General features: G+C 38.5%; 1 protein-coding gene across 20 annotated transcripts in view; it reads left to right on the top strand.

The window, feature by feature from the left end:
• Positions 1-21,731, top strand: part of ptprk (protein tyrosine phosphatase receptor type K) — a 272,356-nt gene that overhangs the window by 142,193 nt on the left and 108,432 nt on the right. For all 20 annotated transcript variants that reach the window (XM_031902319.1, XM_031902315.1, XM_031902316.1 and 17 more), the window contains exon 7: positions 47-340. In XM_031902319.1, coding sequence (XP_031758179.1) covers positions 47-340 — 294 coding nt within the window. The remainder of the gene's footprint in view (positions 1-46; positions 341-21,731) is intronic.

Here is a 21,731-nt window from a genome sequence, read left to right as displayed (position 1 = left end):
TACATTTTACTGAAATCTACGTAATCTTTTGTCTCCTATGTTCTAGAGCCTCCAAGGCCTATTGCACCACCACAACTCCTTGGGGTTGGCCCAACATACTTGCTTATTCAGCTGAATGCAAATTCCATAATAGGTGATGGTCCAATCATCTTGAAGGAGGTGGAATACAGAATGACCTCAGGAACATGGACTGAGACTCATGCAGTGAATGCACCTACCTATAAGCTTTGGCATTTGGATCCAGACACGGAGTATGAAATTAGAGTTCTTTTGACAAGGCCAGGAGAAGGTGGTACAGGCCAACCAGGTCCCCCTCTTATTACAAGAACCAAGTGTGCAGGTAAGAAATGAGCTAAGCCATGCATTACAACATGGATATCTAGAACAACAACAGGAGCTGTTGTGCCAATGCAGATGCTGGAATTTCCAGTGTGTGCAATACCTTTGTATATGTTCAGACATCTAATATGGTTTTCCCTGCTGTTGAATGAAAAAGCGCACTCTATGGGGCACATTTACTAACCCACGAACGGGTCGAAATGAGTCCGATTGCGTTTTTTTCGTAATGATCGGTATTGTGCGATTTTTTCGTATTTTTTGCGATTTTTTTCGGCTTCTTTACGAATTTTTCGTTACCAATACGATTTTTGCGTAAAAACGCGAGTTTTTCGTAGCCATTACAAAAGTTGCGTAAAATCTGGCGATTTTTCGTAGCGTTAAAACTTGAGCAAAAAGTTGCGCTTTTTTCGTAGCGTTAAAACTTACGCGAAACTTTGCACCATTTAAGTTTTAACGCTACGAAAAAGGCGCAACTTTTCGCGTAAGTTTTAACGCTACGAAAAAAGCGCAACTTTTGTAATGGCTACGAAAAACTCGCGTTTTTACGCAAAAATCGTATTGGTAACGAAAAATTCGTAAAGAAGCCGAAAAAGTCGCAAAATGTTCGTTTTCAAGTCGGAACTTTTCCAATTCGGGTCGGATTCGTGGGTTAGTAAATCAGCCCCTATAAGTTAAGTACCAACTGAAGCTGCACAAAAGCACTAAATTATGTTCTATAAATAAGATGACTGAAAAACAGGAAATATCTAGTCTGTATCTTCCCCATATTATGGCCATTTTCTTTTCTTTTAATTTGGCCTATATTTTAGTCACAAAAGCTTATGCTTTCATTAGTTACTGTTACACTTATGCCTACAATTGCAGATTGCCAGCTTTGCTGGAAGAAGAATTTGGTAAAGGCGTGGCAGTATGAACTCAAAACTTTTCTTTTCCATTATGTGTTTGTGAACAAGTTTTCTCATTGTTCTTTCCATTAACTATAATGAAATTGTGATAGTTCTTTTTTTGTTGATTTGATTTCCAGCCCCCAGCCTAAGGGGCTTGTCCAGTCATGCTTATCTTCCTAATGTATTTTTTATGTCATATAGATTTAATTAAATGTCTAATACTACAGTATTTAGTTGCACCTCAATGAGACCACATATGTTAAATTATATTATAATAACCCAAGGTTAAGGGTTAGCTAGTTCTAAGTGGCTCTGGCACACGGGGAGATTAGTCGCCCGCGACAAATCTCCCTGTTCGCGGGTGACTTATCTCCCCGAGTTGCCATCAGTTGCCATCCAACCGGCGAAAATGTAAGTCGCCGGTGGGATGGCACGCGGCGGCGCGATTTCGGCAAATCGCCGAAAATGCCTCACAAGGCAACTTTGCCGATTTGCCGAAATCACCTGCGCAGCGTGTTCCATCCCACCGGCGACTTACATTTTCGCCAGTGGGATGGCAATTCGGGAGATTAGTCGCCCGTGAACAGGGAGATTTGTCGCGTGCGACTAATCTCCCCGTGTGCCAGAGCCCTTTAGGATGGAGGATAAGTGGAAATGGCATTTGAATTTTTGAGTGTAGCTTGGCTGTCTCTAACTGAGCAGATATGCTAAGCAGTACTTCAAATACTTGTTTTTCAGGTCATATCAGAGAACTGACAATTAAATGTGGCACTATCAGCATTTAAATTACATACAGTATGGAAATTTGCAGAGGGGGAAACAGCCAAGCCAAGTATGGTAACAAGCTAAACAAAATAATGGAGCTGTTTCTCCCCTGCTTTTCTTGTTCTGAATGACATTGCATTGTTAAGTGGGTTAGAAGTCTGCAGTGTTGTTTCACAGCTCATTTTATAATCTATATATTTGCATAAGAACATAAATATGTGTTATATTTTTGTCAAAGGTACAATAATAAAAAGAAAAATGCCCTGTATGCATTTAAATGTTACTTATACTGCAAAGAATAATAATAGACCTGCTTTTATCACAACTTTCAGCCTAAGGATGTTTGCAAAATCATTATTTGCCTTTTCTGCTTGTCTTTCTAGCCTTACCTCTTAATTGTGTAGAATTTTAGAAATCTGTAGCTGTCACTTTTAACTTAAAAACCAATAACTAATTGTTTTTCTTCCAGTTCTTCTACATATGAAATGAGGCTTATTTGTAGCTAACTAGTTCCATGTGTGACCAACCTAAGATTGGGCATCTAATAATCAATTATTTGGTCTCAAGGCGAGCAGTTGCATCATAATTGGTGGCTATTATAACCTTTTGCGAGAAGGCCAAACCAACAGGTAGTCTCAATTGTGGTGAATTGCCACTATACAGGGGAAAATGTGCATCCAACTCAGAACAAACTTAGTAGCTAACATCACCCAATGAATGGCCAGCTTAAAGAATAAGTAAACCTTTTTTTTTTTCTATGAGTAAAATTACTCTAAACAGCCTACAGAATTACTTACCTTTGTCCCAGCATTCTCTCTGAGCTGTTTCCTCAGTCAGAAGGTGTTCTTTTTCGTTGCTTCCTTGTGCAGAGTGAAGCCCCGCCCCCACTTCCTGTTCAGTTCTCTGAAGGTTGTCGGAGTGGAGAGCCTTCTGCGCATGCCTGGAGGCAGCAGGAGCCAGTCTGTGCATTAGCCGTTTTTTTTTTTATGAGAGACCTGAACAGGAAGTGGGGGCGGGGCTTCACTCTGCACAAGGAAGCAACGATAAAAAATACCTTCTGACTGAGGAAACAGGTCAGAGAGAATGCTGGGACAAAGGTAAGTAATTTGATTCGTAAACATATTCGTGATATTTGAGATCTTCAGAAATTTTTGTGTACAATCCGAATTTATCCCATTCGGGATTCGAACTCGCGTTTTCATGAATGTGCCCCTTAGAGTAATGATGAATTAGGAAAGGCATGCCCTCCCCATCCAATTTCTTCTGCATATTATATATACAGTTAGGTCCATAAATATTTGGAAATTGATAAAATTATTATTTTAGTTTTTTTACCAAAAGATATTGCAGTTAAAGCTGGTAATCTGCATTTCTAGTCCACCTTCATTATAAAGCTTTAAGTTGAGGGTATTTGCATCCAAACTGGTCGAGTGGTTCCGGCGTTTACTATCACGCAATACGAAATTGCGACGTCGACGAAAAAGTTGTGACAAATACGAAAAATCGTGAGGGCGACGAAAAATTCGCAAAATTTTCGTTTCCAATACGATTTTTTCCCTTTCGGGATTTGGATTAGTGGATTAGTAAATTTGCCCCTTAGGGTCTGGGAATTCGAGTTCACAAGAGCTGTCAGTGCAAGTAAATTAATGAGAGAAAACAAAACAAGCCCATCCAAGAGAGGGCGAAACATTAAGGCTAATGTCATATGGCTTATTCTCAGCAAGCATTTTCGTAATGGAATATGCCTCGGTTCAGGCACATGTAGCCGATATCCATTGAAAATGTGTTTTTATCAGCTACATGTGCCTGTACGTAGGCATATTCCATGCTTTTGGGTGGAGGCACAGGTAGGAGGATTTTACAGCAGCGGTTTTCGGCTTGCTGAGAATATGCTCCGTCTGACATTGGCCTTAATGCCACACGGAGCGTATCCTCGCCAAGCCGAAAATTGCTTGCTGAGAATAGGCCCCTATGCTTGAAAATCCTCCTACTTGTGCCTGCACCCAAAAGCATTGAATACGCTTGGGTGCAGCCACATGTAGTTGATATCCGCCAAAAAACGCGAAACTCTGCATTTTCAGCGGATATCTGCTACGTGTGCCTGTAACCGAGCGTACTCAACAAATTGATCAGTCTTAAAGGAAAAGTAACACCAAAAAATGAAAGTGTATAAAAGTAACTAAAATATAATGTGCTGCTGCCCTGCACTGGTAAAAGTTGTGTGTTTACTTCAGAAAGTCTACTATAATTTTTATAGATAAGCTGCTATGTAGCCATGGGGGCAGCCATTCAAAGGAGAAAAGGCACAGGCACTTAGCAGATAACAGATAAAACACTATTGTATTCTACAGAACTTATCCGTTATCTGCTATGTAACCTGTGCCTTTTCTCCTTTTTTCCAGCTTGAATGGCTGCCCCCGTGGCTACACAGCAGCTTATTATATAAATTATAGTAGTGTTACTGTAGCAAACACACCAGTTTTACCAGTGCAGGGCAACAGTGCATTATATTTTAATAACTTTAAAGCTCTTTCATTTTTTGGTGTTACTGTTCCTTTAAAAAGATGTAATGCACTGGTGAGTTAAGGAACACCAAAAGACCTGGATGACCACTTTTGTCAAAAATTATTGTTTCATTTCAAATCCATTGTGGTGGCATACAGAGCTGAAATATGTCACTGCCAAAACTGACCTAAATGTAGTTATGAGGTCTTTGTAAAAAAGACATACAGTGGTGTGAAAAACTATTTGCCCCCTTCCTGATTTCTTATTCTTTTGCATGTTTGTCACACTTAAATGTTTCTGCTCATCAAAAACCGTTAACTATTAGTTAAAGATAACATAATTGAACACAAAATGCAGTTTTTAAATGAAGGTTTACGTTATTAAGGGAGAAAAAAAAACTCCAAATCTACATGGCCCTGTGTGAAAAAGTGATTGCCCCCCTTGTTAAAAAATAACTTAACTGTGGTTTATCACACTTGAGTTCAATTTCTGTAGTCACCCCCAGGCCTGATTACTGCCACACCTGTTTCAATCAAGAAATCACTTAAATAGGAGCTACCTGACACAGAAAAGTAGACCAAAAGCACCTCAAAAGCTAGACATCATGCCAAGATCCAAAGAAATTGAGGAACAAATGAGAACAAAAGTAATTGAGATCTATCAGTCTGGTAAAGGTTATAAAGCCATTTCTAAAGCTTTGGGACTCCAGCGAACCACAGTGAGAGCCATTATCCACAAATGGCAAAAACATGGAACAGTGGTGAACGTTCCCAGGAGTGGCCGGCCGACCAAAATTACCCCAAGAGCGCAGAGACAACTCATCCGAGAGGCCACTAAAGACCCCAGGACAACATCTAAAGAACTGCAGGCCTCACTTGCCTCAATTAAGGTCAGTGTTCACGACTCCACCATAAGAAAGAGACTGGGCAAAAACGGCCTGCATGGCAGATTTCCAAGGCGCAAACCACTTTTAAGCAAAAAGAACATTAAGGCTCGTCTCAATTTTGCTAAAAAACATCTCAATGATTGCCAAGACTTTGGGAAAATACCTTGTGGACCGACGAGACAAAAGTTGAACTTTTTGGAAGGTGCGTGTCCCGTTACATCTGGCGTAAAAGTAACACAGCATTTCAGAAAAAGAACATCATGCCAACAGTAAAATATGGTGGTGGTAGTGTGATGGTCTGGGGTTGTTTTGCTGTTTCAGGACCTGGAAGGCTTGCTGTGATAGATGGAACCATGAATTCTACTGTCTACCAAAAAATCCTGCAGGAGAATGTCCGGCCATCTGTTCGTCAACTCAAGCTGAAGCGATCTTGGGTGCTGCAGCAGGACAATGACCCAAAACACACCAGCAAATCCACCTCTGAATGGCTGAAGAAAAACAAAATGAAGACTTTGGAGTGGCCTAGTCAAAGTCATGACCTGAATCCTATTGAGATGTTGTGGCATGACCTTAAAAAGGCGGTTCATGCTAGAAAACCCTCAAATAAAGCTGAATTACAACAATTCTGCAAAGATGAGTGGGCCAAAATTCCTCCAGAGCGCTGTAAAAGACTCGTTGCAAGTTATCGCAAACGCTTGATTGCAGTTATTGCTGCTAAGGGTGGCCCAACCAGTTATTAGGTTCAGGGGGCAATTACTTTTTCACACAGGGCCATGTAGGTTTGGATTTTTTTTCTCCCTAAATAATAAAAACCCTCATTTAAAAACTGCATTTTGTGTTTACTTGTGTTATCTTTGACTAATAGTTAAATGTGTTTGATGATCAGAAATATTTTGTGTGACAAACATGCAAAAGAATAAGAAATCAGGAAGGGGGGCAAATAGTTTTTCACACCACTGTAGCCCACACATGGCCTGTTAACCTTGTTATAACTGAAATTCTAGTACATAGATGCCCTTATTTCTAGGTACTAAAAACATTTTAATGTTTTATTATACCTCTAAAGGGTCCTAACACATTGTACTAGTTTATATAAATTTTTCATATAAAAACTATATACAGCATCTGTAAACATTGTACTGCCTAAGTTTTGCATTTGGAGGAACTGGAACATGTCTTTCCCAATTGCCATATGTTGCGATATCCCTTCTACAGTTGTTTTCCTGGCTACACAGCAGGAATCTATAATATCCTTGCCAAGTCACAATAGTATCAGTGGTTGTCCACTTTATGGCCACGCCCCCCAAAACAGGCCCATTTTACAAAACCACACCTGAAAAGCATAACACGCACAAAGTGCACCGGAAGACAGACATGGTGGCCCAAAGGATTTGATTATGCACTGTGGCACTTGTATATCATGACAGACTCAGTGTAGCACAAGCATCCCATGCCACATATTGACCCTCAGCATCTCTAATACCCATTCCTAAACAATTCAAAACTCAGAAAATCACCATAGCTGTATGAAGTCCTATTAGTACAAAGGATACACACACTGGTAGCCAGGGCCCCCCTAAAACATTGCTAGCCAGCCCAGAGCCCCATAGCAGGATCCTATTTACCTTTTTGTATGTAATATGTATTTATTTTATTTAAATTGTTTATATAGGTTATGTCCCCATGTGAAAGTCTGTATGGATTTGCAGTTGTGAATGCTACTGCAACAGAAATAACAGTGTACACATTAATACATGGCTTAGGCATTTACTGGCTCTCAGTTTATGCTGCAACCAAGATAGAGTTGTACATAGCACAGCATACAAAAAAATGTACGAAGCATTGGCTGGTAAACCAGTCTGGCTTTTATGCAAATAAACCACATAGCACCCTTATAAAGCCCTATATACATGGCTATACATTGCTTCTTCCATACTATGGAATGGCACAATCTAACTGAGTAGGAGGCATACTGAGGATCAGATCCTTTGAAAACATACATGCTTTGTCATTTACGACAATGTGCTGTGCTCTACAGTCCTACAGAATGGCTCAATCTAATTTGTCAGATGGGTGTTTTGGGATTAACATTGCAGATTGAAGCTCAGCATTTCTTTGAAAACCCCTATAATGGCAGGCCGTTGTAGAGAGTGAGACCTATTGTTTTAATATCAAAAACTAGTTGTTGACCTTGCATTGCATGACATTGTATATCAGCATTTTGCTGCTTCAGGTGTGGGTGGGAAATATATAATAATTTATAGAATACACAGGTGACCAGCCTCTGTGTCTTGGTGTAAGTGCCGCACATTGCAGTTGTGGCTTCATTGTAGTTTTTTCATTGCTCAGAGAAATGTTATCCACTACAGTAGTGGAGGTGATTTTTTTAGGGGATTTACAGGACAATGCTTTTTGCTTAGTTGTCAGACTACTGGGAATACTGACCTCCATGTGTGCTGCAACTGTGGTTGGAGCATTTACTAGGTGAATTATGCATATGTCCCAGAGTGCAGCAGGGCATAAATTGGGTTATCAGTTTAATCGCTGTAAGCCATCCATACCCATGTTTAATGATAAGAGCACAACAAAGTAGAGCGTTCCCCAACCAGTGACACCTCCACCTGTTGAGGAATTACAGCTCCCATTGCAGATCGGGCATCCCTTTTCCAGGCTAAAAGGGTTGTCTTTGTGCGTACATTATGGAGTTAAAAATATGCCATTGCATTCATTTGCCTCTCAATTATTATTATTTTCGCTTTTGCAAGTGTAATTATCCAGCTCTTGCCTTCTTTCATCTTGTTTATGCTAAATAGCATTTGATTAATGCTCAAAGTGCCACCGTGTTTTCTTCTTTTATGTAAAGAAGGCTGGGTGTGTGAGCAGTGCTAGTGGATATGCCTGTTTGAAGTGCACAGTCCTTTTAGAACTTCTTTGTGGTTTTATTATATGAGGCTACAAGTATGGAAACAAGGAATTACACTGTGCAACATTTTGCTGCCTACTATCTAGTTTGTAGCTCCAAGCTGGCTTCCAAGTGTTTTATCTCTGTCTCCTAGAAAATTTTAATTTCCTCTCCCCTTTTCTTTTTATGTCTGTTTTTATATGCAATGACATGGTAAGCCTGTTACCAGCTGTTTTTTCTGTGCCAATAGACTACAGTAAGAGTGTTGCACTGCATATGAAGTCTCCAAAATGACAGTCCAATATTTTTGCCTTCCCTGTTTTTTTAGAATGTGAATTGCTAAGCCGTTTAATTGGTATTGGGGGGAGGATTTCACGAATAGGATCCTCTTGAAATTACCTCTTAAATTCATACTACATGTATGGAATCTGTTATTGAAAATGCTCTGTACCTGGTGTTTTCTGGATAAGGGGTCTCTCTGTAATTTGGATCTCCATCTTTTAAAGCTGCCCATGGCCATACACGCACTGATAGTATTGTACGAAACCTAGTTTCATATGATATTCAATGCATATATGGTGGATTGGCGAGATGACTGATATGACTGATAAGCTTCGGATATTGGCCGACAATCAGTTAGGTCAAAGAATTTTCAATGGCGCCCGAGCAAAGTCTGCGTTTAGGCCTGAATCGCCAGGTGGAGGTAAAATCCCTATTGTTTCTACCTCCATAACTGACGATTCAGACCTGAACGTCAGTGGAGGTTGCAGGAAAGATTGTTATTGGTAAGTGTATGGTCACCTTAAGCCTTCTAAAAATCATGTAATCATTAAATAAATTCAATAGGATTGTTTTGCCTCCAGTAAGGATTAATTATGCCTTAGTTAGGATTAAGTACAAGGCACTGTTTTATTGTTATAATGAAAAATGTAAATATTTTTATTATTATTATTAAGTATTAGTATTAAGAAATAGGGGAATGTCAGTTAAGTATGATGTGTTTAATATGTACAAAGAAAAATTTTATAATAAAACTATTTACTTATTTGTGTTACTCAAATTTTTCATGGAAAGAATTTGTAATGGTTTGTATATCTGGTGTAATGGTTTGTATATCTTTTTTGGGCAGATATTTAGCTACTTAGACATAATTACAAAGATGCATCTTGGCATGGCCAGTGACACCATATTTTTTTTTTTTCTTTTTTAACCCACACACTGGTTCATTTCTGTGCATTAAGCTCTGATGCCCTTATATCATTTAAGATATAGACATAAGTAGCGCTTTAGAAAGATAAAGAAAGATATATATATACATACATAGTGGAAAGAAATTCATATATACGATGGATAGCTCTAAGCAGGGACGCACAATACTTTTTCTCCACTGGTGTAGATATGCCAAAGAGGAAACACAAGTCCCTCTTCTTCCACCCTGTGTCTGCAAATGCACTGGCAGGCACAGCATCAACCTGTCAGTGTTTGCATGGGGCAGATTTTGGTGTGGGAACACAAAAGTACCTACTCCAGCAAAGAAAATTTACCAGGTGCCCCTGGCCCCCAAAGGTTAAAAATAAAGCTACATTTACTGAACCAACTTCTTTTGCAATGTGTTGATACAATACAATACAGTGAGCTACTGTATTTGTTAACTGTATACAACCAGTTTTAGCAATAAATGTATGATTTATGTTTCAGAAAGGCCAAATCACATTAGTAAGTAGCAAAAGATTAGTAAAATGCCCACAGAAAGCAATTTTTTTTTTATACTAGATTAGAAATGCACTAATGCATCCCATTATGTTGTGCTTGTTTAGAAATACTAAATTACATGTCAAATTTTGGCTTTTCGCACATTTGCAATAAGATTAAAGAGACGTTTCAGGGTTTGTTCCTTTAATAAATTTTTTTTTATGAGCAATTGTTCATTTTGCTTAAACCTTTTTCCATAGCAGAAAAATCACTGGTTGTCTTTGATTGTTTTACAGTACTTTATGGTGAAACATATATTTATTTTTTAAGGCATCCTAACAAAACGTCTTCATTTACCAGAAATGTATTTGATCACAAAAACATACTAACCTGAAAACTGCCTTACTGCAGCAATTTTAATGTGTAAAAATGTAACGTAACTTTTTGAATGTACAAAACAACCACAGAAAACAATTTAAGTGAATATTATGCTTTCTGATGTTTGGCTGAGATTGGCTCTAATGCCACTCATAAAGATTTATTTTGTCAATACAGATAATTACTCGAACAATAATTGCAATTGTGCACACTTGGTTCTTGCAAAGTTTATACAGGGATGGAATCCTGGACTTCTTGAGTCGGTGTTGTTTTTTTAAGTTGTGCCTTTTACTTATGAAGGTCAAGCAAAGTATGGTTTAATTCAAAATGGGTAGGCACTCCTCAGTGATTGTATTCGCTTGGCTGAGACCCCAGGCTGGTGCTCCTTTTAGCAGAAAAACACACCGGACAGGGGTACATGCAGGCCGACTATCCATTTCCATCTTCTTCTTGGTGCTGGGTGTGGAAGTGCAGTAGAGTAAAAAGCCACACTAAAACAAAAAGTTGGCTTTTTGACTGCCAATGCATGGGCAATTTTCTGCTAATAGGAACAACATCCTGCAATATCAGGTAACTGATTACAGTCGATGGGGAGTGCCTAATATTTGGCACCCCCCAGTTACAAAAATAATAAATCCTTTACCTTCAAGCTCTGGTGCTATGGGTGTTCTTTATTTACTTGTGAGAGAACCCAGAGCACTTGTCAACTATAACTAGCTTTCTGCAGATCTGTGAATAGGAATTTCCTCCCAAATATCTGCCATCCTGTGAAGATCCTTGAAGGGCTTGGCATATGGTGTTGGAATTGAGTAACCCTGAATGTGCTTTCATGCTGTATGGAAGGGGAGGGGGTGGCTGGTCGCTACAGACAGTTTCCATTTTTTTTTCTCTGCCAACTATATATTATAATCTGATATATGGCTACTGCCACATCTGGTGTCTTGCAAGATGTGATTAAATGCTTAGGGAAGTTGCCTTAAATGTGACAATTATCATCAATAAGGCATATAAATTAGTGTCTGGGGAGCCTTATGCTCATTATTGCTTCTTAATAGATTTTCTCTGTCATGATTGCTTTTTTGAGTCTGTAATTGCATGTAGGCTTATACCAATATTTTTACACTCATAGTTGCAAGCATTCTTCTGGGAACTCACTAGTTTTTGCTCAGACAAAGAATGGAAGAAAAACCACACATTGACTTTTAGTGCATCTGGGAAAAATGCCTATTTGCGCAAATACACTTTTTCATTTTGCTTATATTTCCACAATTTTGCTAATTTTTGACAGGGAAAACAGGGAATTGTTGCTCATCACTAGTCATCACTGATCACCCCGGGACCTCCTATCTATGTTTACTTCACATTTCTTTAAGCAGAACTTGCCCAAGTGCTTTTAAGCGTGTAATGTTTTTCTGTCCCTAATTTAAGGATTTGGAAAACTGTAGGGTCAGAAAGATTTTTTTTTTTTTTTAAATTACTTTTGCTACCTAGGGCTGTTAAGCTGTTTTCTTTTGATGGTCATTGTTTTGTTGTCCTTTTGCAGCTCACTAAGCACAGTCTGGTTATTTTTGTCCCTGTGTTCCTTGTAAATCATGATATGATGCATTGGCAATGCATTACATGAACACATTAGTTAGATGTGCTCCCTTGATGATTTATCTTATGAAGAGTGAAAGGGAAATGCTAGTGGAGCAACTGAAGGCAGCAAACTGCTGTTATAAGGAATGTGCTACAACATAACATCAATTCAGAATTTTAATTATTTCTGCAAGTGGCAAACCAAAATGCTTTTGCTGTTTGCTTCAATTTCCGGTTTTTCATTATGATTTAAGTGAGCGTGCAAGTGTTGCACTGACCTAAATTATATTATGTATCAGCTGATGAATAACAGGGGTTCCTGTACTAAAAAGGTCTTAATTTGTTGTATGGCAGATTAGAGGAAAACTAAAGCTGAACAAAGCAGTGTGGCAATGCTCCATTTTATTTTTTGGGATTTTGTACCTGTCCAAAGCAACCAAAACCCTTTAGTAATAGTAAAGGGGAGTTAATTGGACTTGCAGCTATATGTTCCACCCTTGTAGTGAAATCTGGTGGAGAAACAAATGCTACAACAAATCTTACCTGCCTTGCAAGGAAATTTCAGGCCGCTTAGGACAGCTAAAATGACACACGTGTTTTTCTACCAGTGTTTTACATTATTGCTGGTGGGAAAGCATTCCAAGGAGCAGTGGTGTAACTAGATGTTACTGGGCCCCACAGGGATCCTTGCCGGCTTGGCCCCAGGCCCGGATTTGTGGCGAGGCCACAAAGGCCTAGGCCTAGGTCGGCACAAATTTAGGCGCAGCAGGCCGCCCTGTTGCAACGGAATTTTGACATTTTGCGGCCATACGGAGCAATGGGGACTTCTCCCCACTGCTCCGTATGGGAGTATAAATGGGCGCTTGCCTCAGTGTGGGGGGGGGGGTGAGGTTTGTGCCATGGGGGGCACCTGGATTTGGAATCTGGCGCTGCTTGACAGGGGCACACTGAGCAATATATGCAGGTGGAGGAAAGCGGATCTGCAGCATCCACTCTTTCATGTAGCCCAATTGACAGGCACTGAGGGGATTTTAATTTTCTAAATCTGCTCAGTGTAGTTCCACACAAGCCCTTTACATGCCTGTCAATGGGGCTACATGAAAAAAGTGATGAAAATAGACCCACTTTTGTCCACTTGTGTACAAAATGAAGGCTGAGGAAAGCAAATGATCTGCTTAGTGTGCCCCTGCCCTTATGCACTTGTAAATTAGAAATATTCAGGCTGTTTACATTTTTGATCAGACCAAGTAGATAAAAAGTAGGTAAATCCTTTATGGAAATGCTATGAGTTCTTGTGGATATTATTATTATTATAATTGACATTTATTAGGTGGCAACATATTCCACAGTGCAATAGACTGCAACAATGTATTTTCTTTTAAAGTCCTCAATCCTCCCTCTCTCTCCAGTCATCTATAACAGTGTTCTTACTAATCTGTTGAACAAGGTGAAATTTGGTTTTGCATCTAGGGTCGGTTGTTAGCAAGATTTAATACTATACTATATTTTACAACTGTTGCAAATTAGAGGCTAAGGATGCAATAAATGCCATAAGAGGAGTAATCAGCATTGAGCAAGTGATTGTATTAATGCTGTATGTTTCACCTTTCCTCTTGACCCTTGTGTAAATCCCTGCAATTACTCTGTATGCAGTGATTTATGCCACAGCTCACTGAATTTTGCTTAAAAAGAGTTCTATCCTGTGGAGGCTTACAGCAAACCTATATTATGTTATACTAGTCTGCATGTATTATCAAGGTCTTCTTGGCTGTGTGGCTTTTTGCAAAACAGAAAAAAACTATCTGAAGTCAACTATTTTGTCAAAATGCAGTCTAAAATCACATTTGGCATAAATTGGTATGTTTATGCTCTTAAATGCATGCTATCATTTTTATAATATCTTTAAAACCAAATATTATTGAAGAAAAATTCAGGCAGTACTCAAGGCTTTTTGATGATGATGGGAGTTGTAGTTCATTAACACCCGGAGACATGTTCTGAAATCAAATCATTAAATTCTGCTGTGTTCTGTGAACAGTGTTTTCCATGATCCATTGCAGCTGACAAACCTGGTTTAGTATACACACTAATTTGTTACCTTGGGCAAGCTACTCAAATAGGATGTAGCAATTTGTTACTTTTCCTTCTAGGTCACACTTCACTTGCACACATTACCATGTTGGTGACAACAGGATCTTATAATATTTGCCACGCATATTTATGTGTTTGTGTTACATTTAGTTGAAAGCTCATGCAGTGTTCTCTTTAGCATTGAAAAATGGAACAGCAATGTTTTCTTACATTAGAACCTACATTAGTATTGTTTGCAAATTTCAAACCAGGGGATATTGACACAATAAAATCTACAAGTTTATGATGAATATTTTTTTTTTTAGTAAAAAAGCTTTTTTCTAGTTTATCTATCTTGGGTTTATATGGGGTCCAAATTAATTGGACAGTTAATTTAAGCAATAAAAGCAATAGATGTTTATGTTTAGCTTTATATAGTACTGGCATACTACAGTGCTTTACAGAGATTGTACATAATTCACATCAGTCCCTGCTCATTTGAGCTTACAGTCTATGGTGCTCATTGCATTCACACAAAGGTTAGTTTTTTTGTACACACTTGTTAACTTGTCTGTGTGGTTTTTAAGTCATCTACCACATGGAGCAGATTTCTGTGCTAAACTGCTTGAGTGTGCAGTTACATGTGAAAATATGCTCAATGTGCCTGCTCCCGAGCCGATGCAATGGCTCTGGGTGCAGGCACAACTATAAGCTTTTTTTTTGAGCCATGTGACAGGAGCCTTGGAGGAAACTAGGGGACCTGAATAAAACCCATAAAAGCCTGGGAGATATACAAACTTGTTGCTGATAGTGCCCTGATTGGAATTTATCTTCTGACCTTACTGTGAGGGAACAGTCCTAACCATTATTATATCAGTAGGAGAAAATCAGAGAGTTCAGGCAGAGTAAGGCATATAGGCAGCATAGGGCAGGCAGAGTATGGCACACACAGGCTGCATAGGGCAGGCAGAGTAAGGCACACACAGGCAGTACTCTGCCTGCGTTCTCTCTACCTGCCCTACCCTGCCTTTATGTGCCATACTCTGCATGCCCTATGCTGCCTGTGTTGCCATACCCTGCTTGCCCTATGCTGCCTATATGCCTTACTCGGCCTCATCTCACTTTCTCCTAGGTTGCCTAGGGGACACTTAATCCCAAATAGATGTCTAGTTATTAAATGTTTTTGTTTCTTAGTAAAGTTGTCTGAGACTTTCAAGTCCTCGTCTCCTCAGTCAAATAGCACACATAGAAAGAGTAAAAAGTATTTTAAGTGCTCTAGTTCTGCCTATTTAGCAAGGAGAGTTGGATTCTACAGAGATAATTGACTAGCAAATTCTGCATTTTTTTACCTCTTGCACACTGATGTGATATCTGCTACAGAGCTCCAATTTAATATTTATGTAAATGTATTTATTAAAAGAATGAAAACTGGTATAATCAGACCATTAAGTTGCTGCTAAGTCCAACCTGTCAAAATGTAATTTGCCCCAAAGTTCGAAGAAACAAAAAGCTACAAAAATTCAAAACATTCAGTGAGATGCTACAGTGGTGCCATAAGGACAAAGAGATTTCTCTGCATGTCAGTCCCTTTAGATTAATGTGCCATATAAATCAAGATGTTAGTATGGTGAAGTTTCACACAGCTATTTAATGGTGTGATAAACTGTCAGCCAGTGTAATGTTTAACCTATCAATATTGTTAGTAAAAGGCATGTAAAGTTACAAGCAAAAAAAAAAAAAAAATATTTTGGACAAATGTCCCTGCTTAATAAATATAGCTTTGTTATTGAATTTATTTTAAATAGCACCGCAGATGTATGGAGTGCTTTACAATTATTATAAATTAGTCAGTGAAAATAAATACTTATGTGCTAGGAGTTACACAGTTGGTATGAGGTCCCAGTTAGGAAGGGGATACAGTCAGAAACAAAATGTGGAGGGGGACAAGTGCATAGGTCATGGTTATGTTACTGCAGAGGAAGATTAGAAAGTGGTTTCCAAGGAGCGTTAAGAACATAGTTTGTGTGGAAGCTTTACCTGAGATTGGTAAAGCATTCCAGATGTGTGGTGCAATCAGCAAGAAAGATTGTATGTGCAGCTCTGCTCTTTTGGTGAACTGCATGGCCAATAGATTGTCCTGGGCTCAGTGCATGGACTGGAAAATAATTTTATGCAGAGAGATGAGCATAATTCAGAGCCTTGGACTACAGGATAAGAATTTTATTCTTAATTCACCTATTGACTAGGAGCGTTAAAGTGGGAGCGTAAAATGGTGGAAAGAGGATGGGATGCAGTGGGTGGAGATAAGATTTATGGAGACCAGCTGCTTGTATGTTGCACAATAATCTATCCTGGAGAGTAAAAGGGCCTGGATCAATGTTTTAGCAGTAGAAGGACAAAGGAAGGGACTTGAAACAGTGGGTGTTTAATTCCTTTGAGATGCTTAGTTGAAATATTAATAACAGTTGCAGAATAATTTGCAGTGCCTTTTAACACCTGTTGCCATTGATACTTCATTTAAACAGCATAGAATTGTGCCATACTCATGAGTCATGCTTGTGAAAATACAATATGAAAGTTATATTATGACGTTTCTTCAGTTTGAGGAATACCCTCTATTTACTAAAATGTGATTGTCAAATCCAGCAGTTTATACCTCAGTAGTGTAGTACTATTATGTAAAATGTATGAAAATAACGAAGCTGGTACATATCATGTGTGCAAACTTTTATATTCACTGGCAGCACTGTATTTTGGCAGGGCTGTAACAGATTTTTCAGTCCAGACAATATTTATTTCTTTTACTTGATTACACTTAATCCACCTGCACAAGATCCTAAGGCCCATGTTGACTTTATACTCTACCACAGAGCTTATCAGCCTCTCTGCAGGCTGTCCAATTTGAATTTTAAAGCTTTTGCTGAATGGATTTGTCGCTTGTTGAGTTAGCATGCCTGCCTGCTGCTGCTACAGGTCCTTCTGTCTCATCCTCCCTGTGCAATAACTGAGAAATGGAGTGCACGCTGCAGGGGCTTGTTAGGCACAATTTCTGAAGTGATGAATCCCTTTTTATTTGTTTACGTCATGCTGACTGTCACTACTGGCTGCAGCATTTAGAGGGGGAATGAATGGGCAAATTGTGTCACGTGTTGCAATGGAATATTGCAGAGTATATTTTGAAGGAACCCAGTGTCTGGTGACCATAATAGTACTGCAAGAAAAGTTAAGTAAAACAAACATAATGGAGTTTAACAGATTTTTAACCAAAAAAACAGACATCTGTTTACAGCTGCCTTGGAAACATGCAACATCACCAAAGCAATATTGGGTGGGTATCTTGTGCACTTTTTGTGTGGCAGGAGGACATGGATTTATGACCCAGTGTTACCACATTTGGCATTTGGTCAAGGGCCGATCAGTCCCACCACCCTTTCCTATCTGTTAAGTCCTTTTCATATTTTCCATAGATCATGAAAATGTGTTTTAGCATTTAGGATATGCTCCTTAAAGAAGAAAGCAGAGCAGCACTGATTCATAGAAATCACTTGGTAGTCTGATAACTAAACCCTGCAAAACCAAGAAGGTAGTGTAGTTTTATAATTGCTTGTGTGCTTACACCGAACAACATGTTCTAGTAGTTTTATTCCACAAGACACTGTTCCCACTCAAAATAGATACGCAACCCTGGGTTAGGTTTTTGTGTGTTTCGGGTCTTTGCGTCTATATGTACAAAAGCTGTAATTTACCAAAATGTATGACTCTTTGTGTCTTTTGTTCAACCTAGAAGCATTCCTTTCAGCTTGGAGACTTCTAGGCCACTTTGGTGCAGAAACTGTGAGCAACACCAACTAGTGTTTACTGCCACACATTGTTATTAACGATTCTTTTTGATAATCTGGGAAATAAATCTAAAATAGACTGGTATAAAGTGGGAGCATAGAGCTTTTGTTAATTCTTTAAACTACTATATTTTTTATCACTTTTTTTTCTTTCAGTATGTTTACCTTTAAAATTGTGTGTTGTGGATTTTTGTTTAAAATACGTTTGAGTTCATTTTTGTATATTCCTTTATAGATCTGTATAAAACATTTTTTTTATTATTACCACACTGATATATTGCTGCAATGCTTTACAGAGATTCTGCATCGTTCACATTAGTCCCTTTTCCAGTGGAGCTTGCAATTGAATGTACTTATCACATGCACTGTAGGCAATTTTATCAGAATCAGTTGACCTGCCTGTATGTTTTTTGTATGTTGTATGTGGAAGAACACTGGAGTACCTGGAAGAAAACTACGCAGACACAGCAAAGCTTTTAGAGAGTCAGCATTTAGCATTGTTGAGTCAGCTGCAGGTAGAAGAATAAAATATTGAATTGGTTGTTAATAGGATATTGCACCAAAGCAATTTTGCCCAGATTTAGTAAATAAGCCACCCTGTGGTATAAGGGCAATGATGTATATCGCTGGGGTGATGGCATACCATGGTACTGCGATTTTTCCGAAGTTGCCTTGAGAGGAAACTTCAGCGACGTAGGCAAATCGCGGCACTGCATATGCCATCCCACCTGCGATTTACATTCTAGCCGGTGGGATGACATTGCGGGGAGATTAATCGCCCGCGACAATGACTATTTGTCGCCCGGTGACTAATCTTCCCGTGTGTCACTGCCTTAACTGATCATAGAGTGCATGGTAAAAAGAGATTATCAATAAATCAAATAAAGCTAATTTTACTAAGATTATCATGTTTTGTTTGTGTTGACTACTTAGAGCAAGAAAAGAAAATACTGTATTGTAAAAGGTGTTTGTTTAGATAACTTTATTCAGTGCACCCATGGAAAATATAAATTAAATTTTTTAAACATTCAGTTTAGGGCAATCACATATGGGGTGCTTCAGCCAAGTGACAAATATAGTTGTAAGCTTCCCCTATTCCCCTAGGAGTTACCCATTTTTGCCCCATTTTCCCTGACCTCCGATCACCTAACCAAACTCCTCTGTGTTGCAGATCCCCCCCTAATTTAAGCTATCACTTAAAATCTCCTCTCCTGCTGGTTGTGAAGTGCCAGACAATACCTTATGTGCATGTGGCGATCCCTGGTAATGGTACAAAAATATGAAAGCTGGCATTTTTGAGCTATTGCCAGGATTGTCTGGGTTATATATTATTTTTTTAACAATAAATAACAGTTGTTGGATCAAGATACTTTTTTTAAATTCAAGAATGGTGCATATTCATAGAGAGGATATATTCTGCCCTGAGGACTCAATGTAGTAATCTCTGGAACTTCCAGTGGTCCGCAAACCACAAGTTGTAACAACTGATGTAGATAATTGGCCAGACAATGGCTCAGTAAGCAACTACAGCACCATTTAACTGTAAAAGCTCCTGTTTGCAGTTAAACAGATTTCTCTTCATGATGCACTCCCAGAACCTTTTTATTTTCTTGTCTGGCACAACAAAGATTTGGAAGAGTGCCTGATTTATAACAGTTAGCTTGATTTGTAGTGTTTGAATCGATGCCAGAAAGGGTGATTTGCATAGTAGATTAAACCACAAGACCGTGTTTTAGATATATGTTTATTCTAAAGTTTAATTAAAAACAATCATATAGGTAGCAAAAAATATATATTGGTACTTTTTGTCTGTTGCTTTATTAAGAAATATATATGGTTTATGGTATTTCTGCCACTTTACAGTAACTTCTGTAATTTCCAAAATAATTTTGAAGGAGCTAATAAAACTAATTACCCATCCACAGAGAAGCCCCCCATAGTAAGCTGCTTCAAATGCTGCTGCTTAAGGAAGGGAGGGGTTTGTTTGTTCCATAGGGAGCTCTGAACAAATGCGATGTTTAAAAAGGAAGGGTTGGTATGGTCAGTGAAAATAGCCTAACTTTCAAATTAGTGTTTTATAATGTCAAAATAGGAAATTATGATTTTTTTTTTAAATTAAAAGAATAGGCAGAATGTTATTTCCACATAAGTCCTATTTGTGTTAATTTTTAGCAAAGGTCTTTTTAGGTGTAACTGTCCCTGTGCCAACTTCATGTGTACACATTTTTGTCACACAGAATGTAAATACAAATTGTATTGGGGAACATTGCTTTTAAACTGTGTACAGTCAACATGCTCTCTGTTCAACTTTTTTCTGTCTATTTTCTTTGTCATGTTTTCTAATACATGAATAAAACTGACATGTTTAGTGATGAGCAAAAGGTTTTGCCAGGTTTCACAGCAAAAAAAAAATGTCCACAGACTCCAATGACTACAAAAGTCACGCAGTAAAAAAAAGAAATTGTGCAGTGGCCATGAAAAAAAAAACGCTTATTGACTCACTCATCACTAGACATGTTTAACCTTCAAGTGCCCTTTGCATAGCTGTCATCCTTTTATTTACATTAAAACCTATTATCATTTTTATAACCAATCCTTATCCCCATGTAAGAAACTTTGCTAATTCTGTCTTTGTAGTTCCAGATCCTTCCTACCATGCAGGTGTTTGTATGTATTCCAGCCCGCTGTAAGGTTTTGACATAAGGAGTGTATAAGTGGTCTGGGCTACTGCTTTAAGCATTTATCTTGCTGGCACAATGCTAATGGTGCCTCAAAACAAAGAAAATATCACAATGAAATGCATCATGAACTCTGCCTCGAAGAAAGAATTCCTTTTGAATGGCATTTAGACTTATGGCATCTAACATTAAGCACTTCAGACTCAAATGCCATGGCTCAGTCCTAGATTTGAATTTCAACATTCTAAACTAGAAGTATAGTGCTGTGAATGACATTGTATGATGTCTGTGAACCTTTACCAACAAGAGTAGAGACACAGACACTGCGATGTAGGAAAGGAGATCACAAGAATTTATTTGGAGCTTATTAAATGCTGCATACTTGCACGTAAGTACAGTGTATAATGTTATACTGAGATTCGCACTCTGTGTGAAACTGTTCTATCACACATTCTTTGTCCCCTCTGTAGTTAAATATTATTTATATGCATGAGGAAACTGATAGTAGGGGCTTTTGAAATCACTTTATACAGTGCATATTGCTCAGTTTGTGCCTCTACTATTTAAAGCCATCTTGTGAATTCAATATTTTACTTTGAATTCTTTCACTATGAATGTGCCTGCCAGACAACTCATTTTGCTGTTTAGCTGGCATATACACTCCAGGAATTAGCAAACCAATAGAACAACTTTAGGGACAGAATACTTGCCTACCATCTGTCTGTTGTTTTTGTATAGGGATTGCTGGCCAAAAGAAGAGCTGGACAACAGCTACTCTCTGAAATAAGGATTGCACACATGATGAATCTGGGCTCAAACCATAATTTGACAGACACATTAAAGCAAAAACTAAAAAAAAAAAAAAATCCTAAAAAGACAATGCCGTTGATAATTATTTAGACCAGCAAGCTGAATTCCAGTCAACGTTTAACTCCAATTAATCCAAGCATTTTTACACTGTTCTCATCATTTCTATTTCTGCTTCCAATAATTATGCAGCATGTAAAGACATTTTTGCTTGTATGCGCTGTTATGTATACATAACAATAACAGTTTGAGTAGATTCATTATGCTATAAAGGAAAACATAGTACAATAGTTCTACTATGTGAGAAAGAATTGAAGATTTCCACCTCTGCATCTGGAACAGTGCTAAGATGATGGGAAGTGCCTGGCAAAGAAGCACAATGTATGCCATGTCTTGTAAGGAAAA

The sequence above is a fragment of the Xenopus tropicalis genome, chromosome 5, assembly GCF_000004195.4.
Source record: "Xenopus tropicalis strain Nigerian chromosome 5, UCB_Xtro_10.0, whole genome shotgun sequence".
Classification (NCBI taxonomy): Eukaryota; Metazoa; Chordata; class Amphibia; order Anura; family Pipidae; genus Xenopus; species Xenopus tropicalis.
The sequence above is the reverse complement of the archived record's forward strand: the minus strand, read 5'-3'. Positions and strand labels throughout refer to the sequence as shown.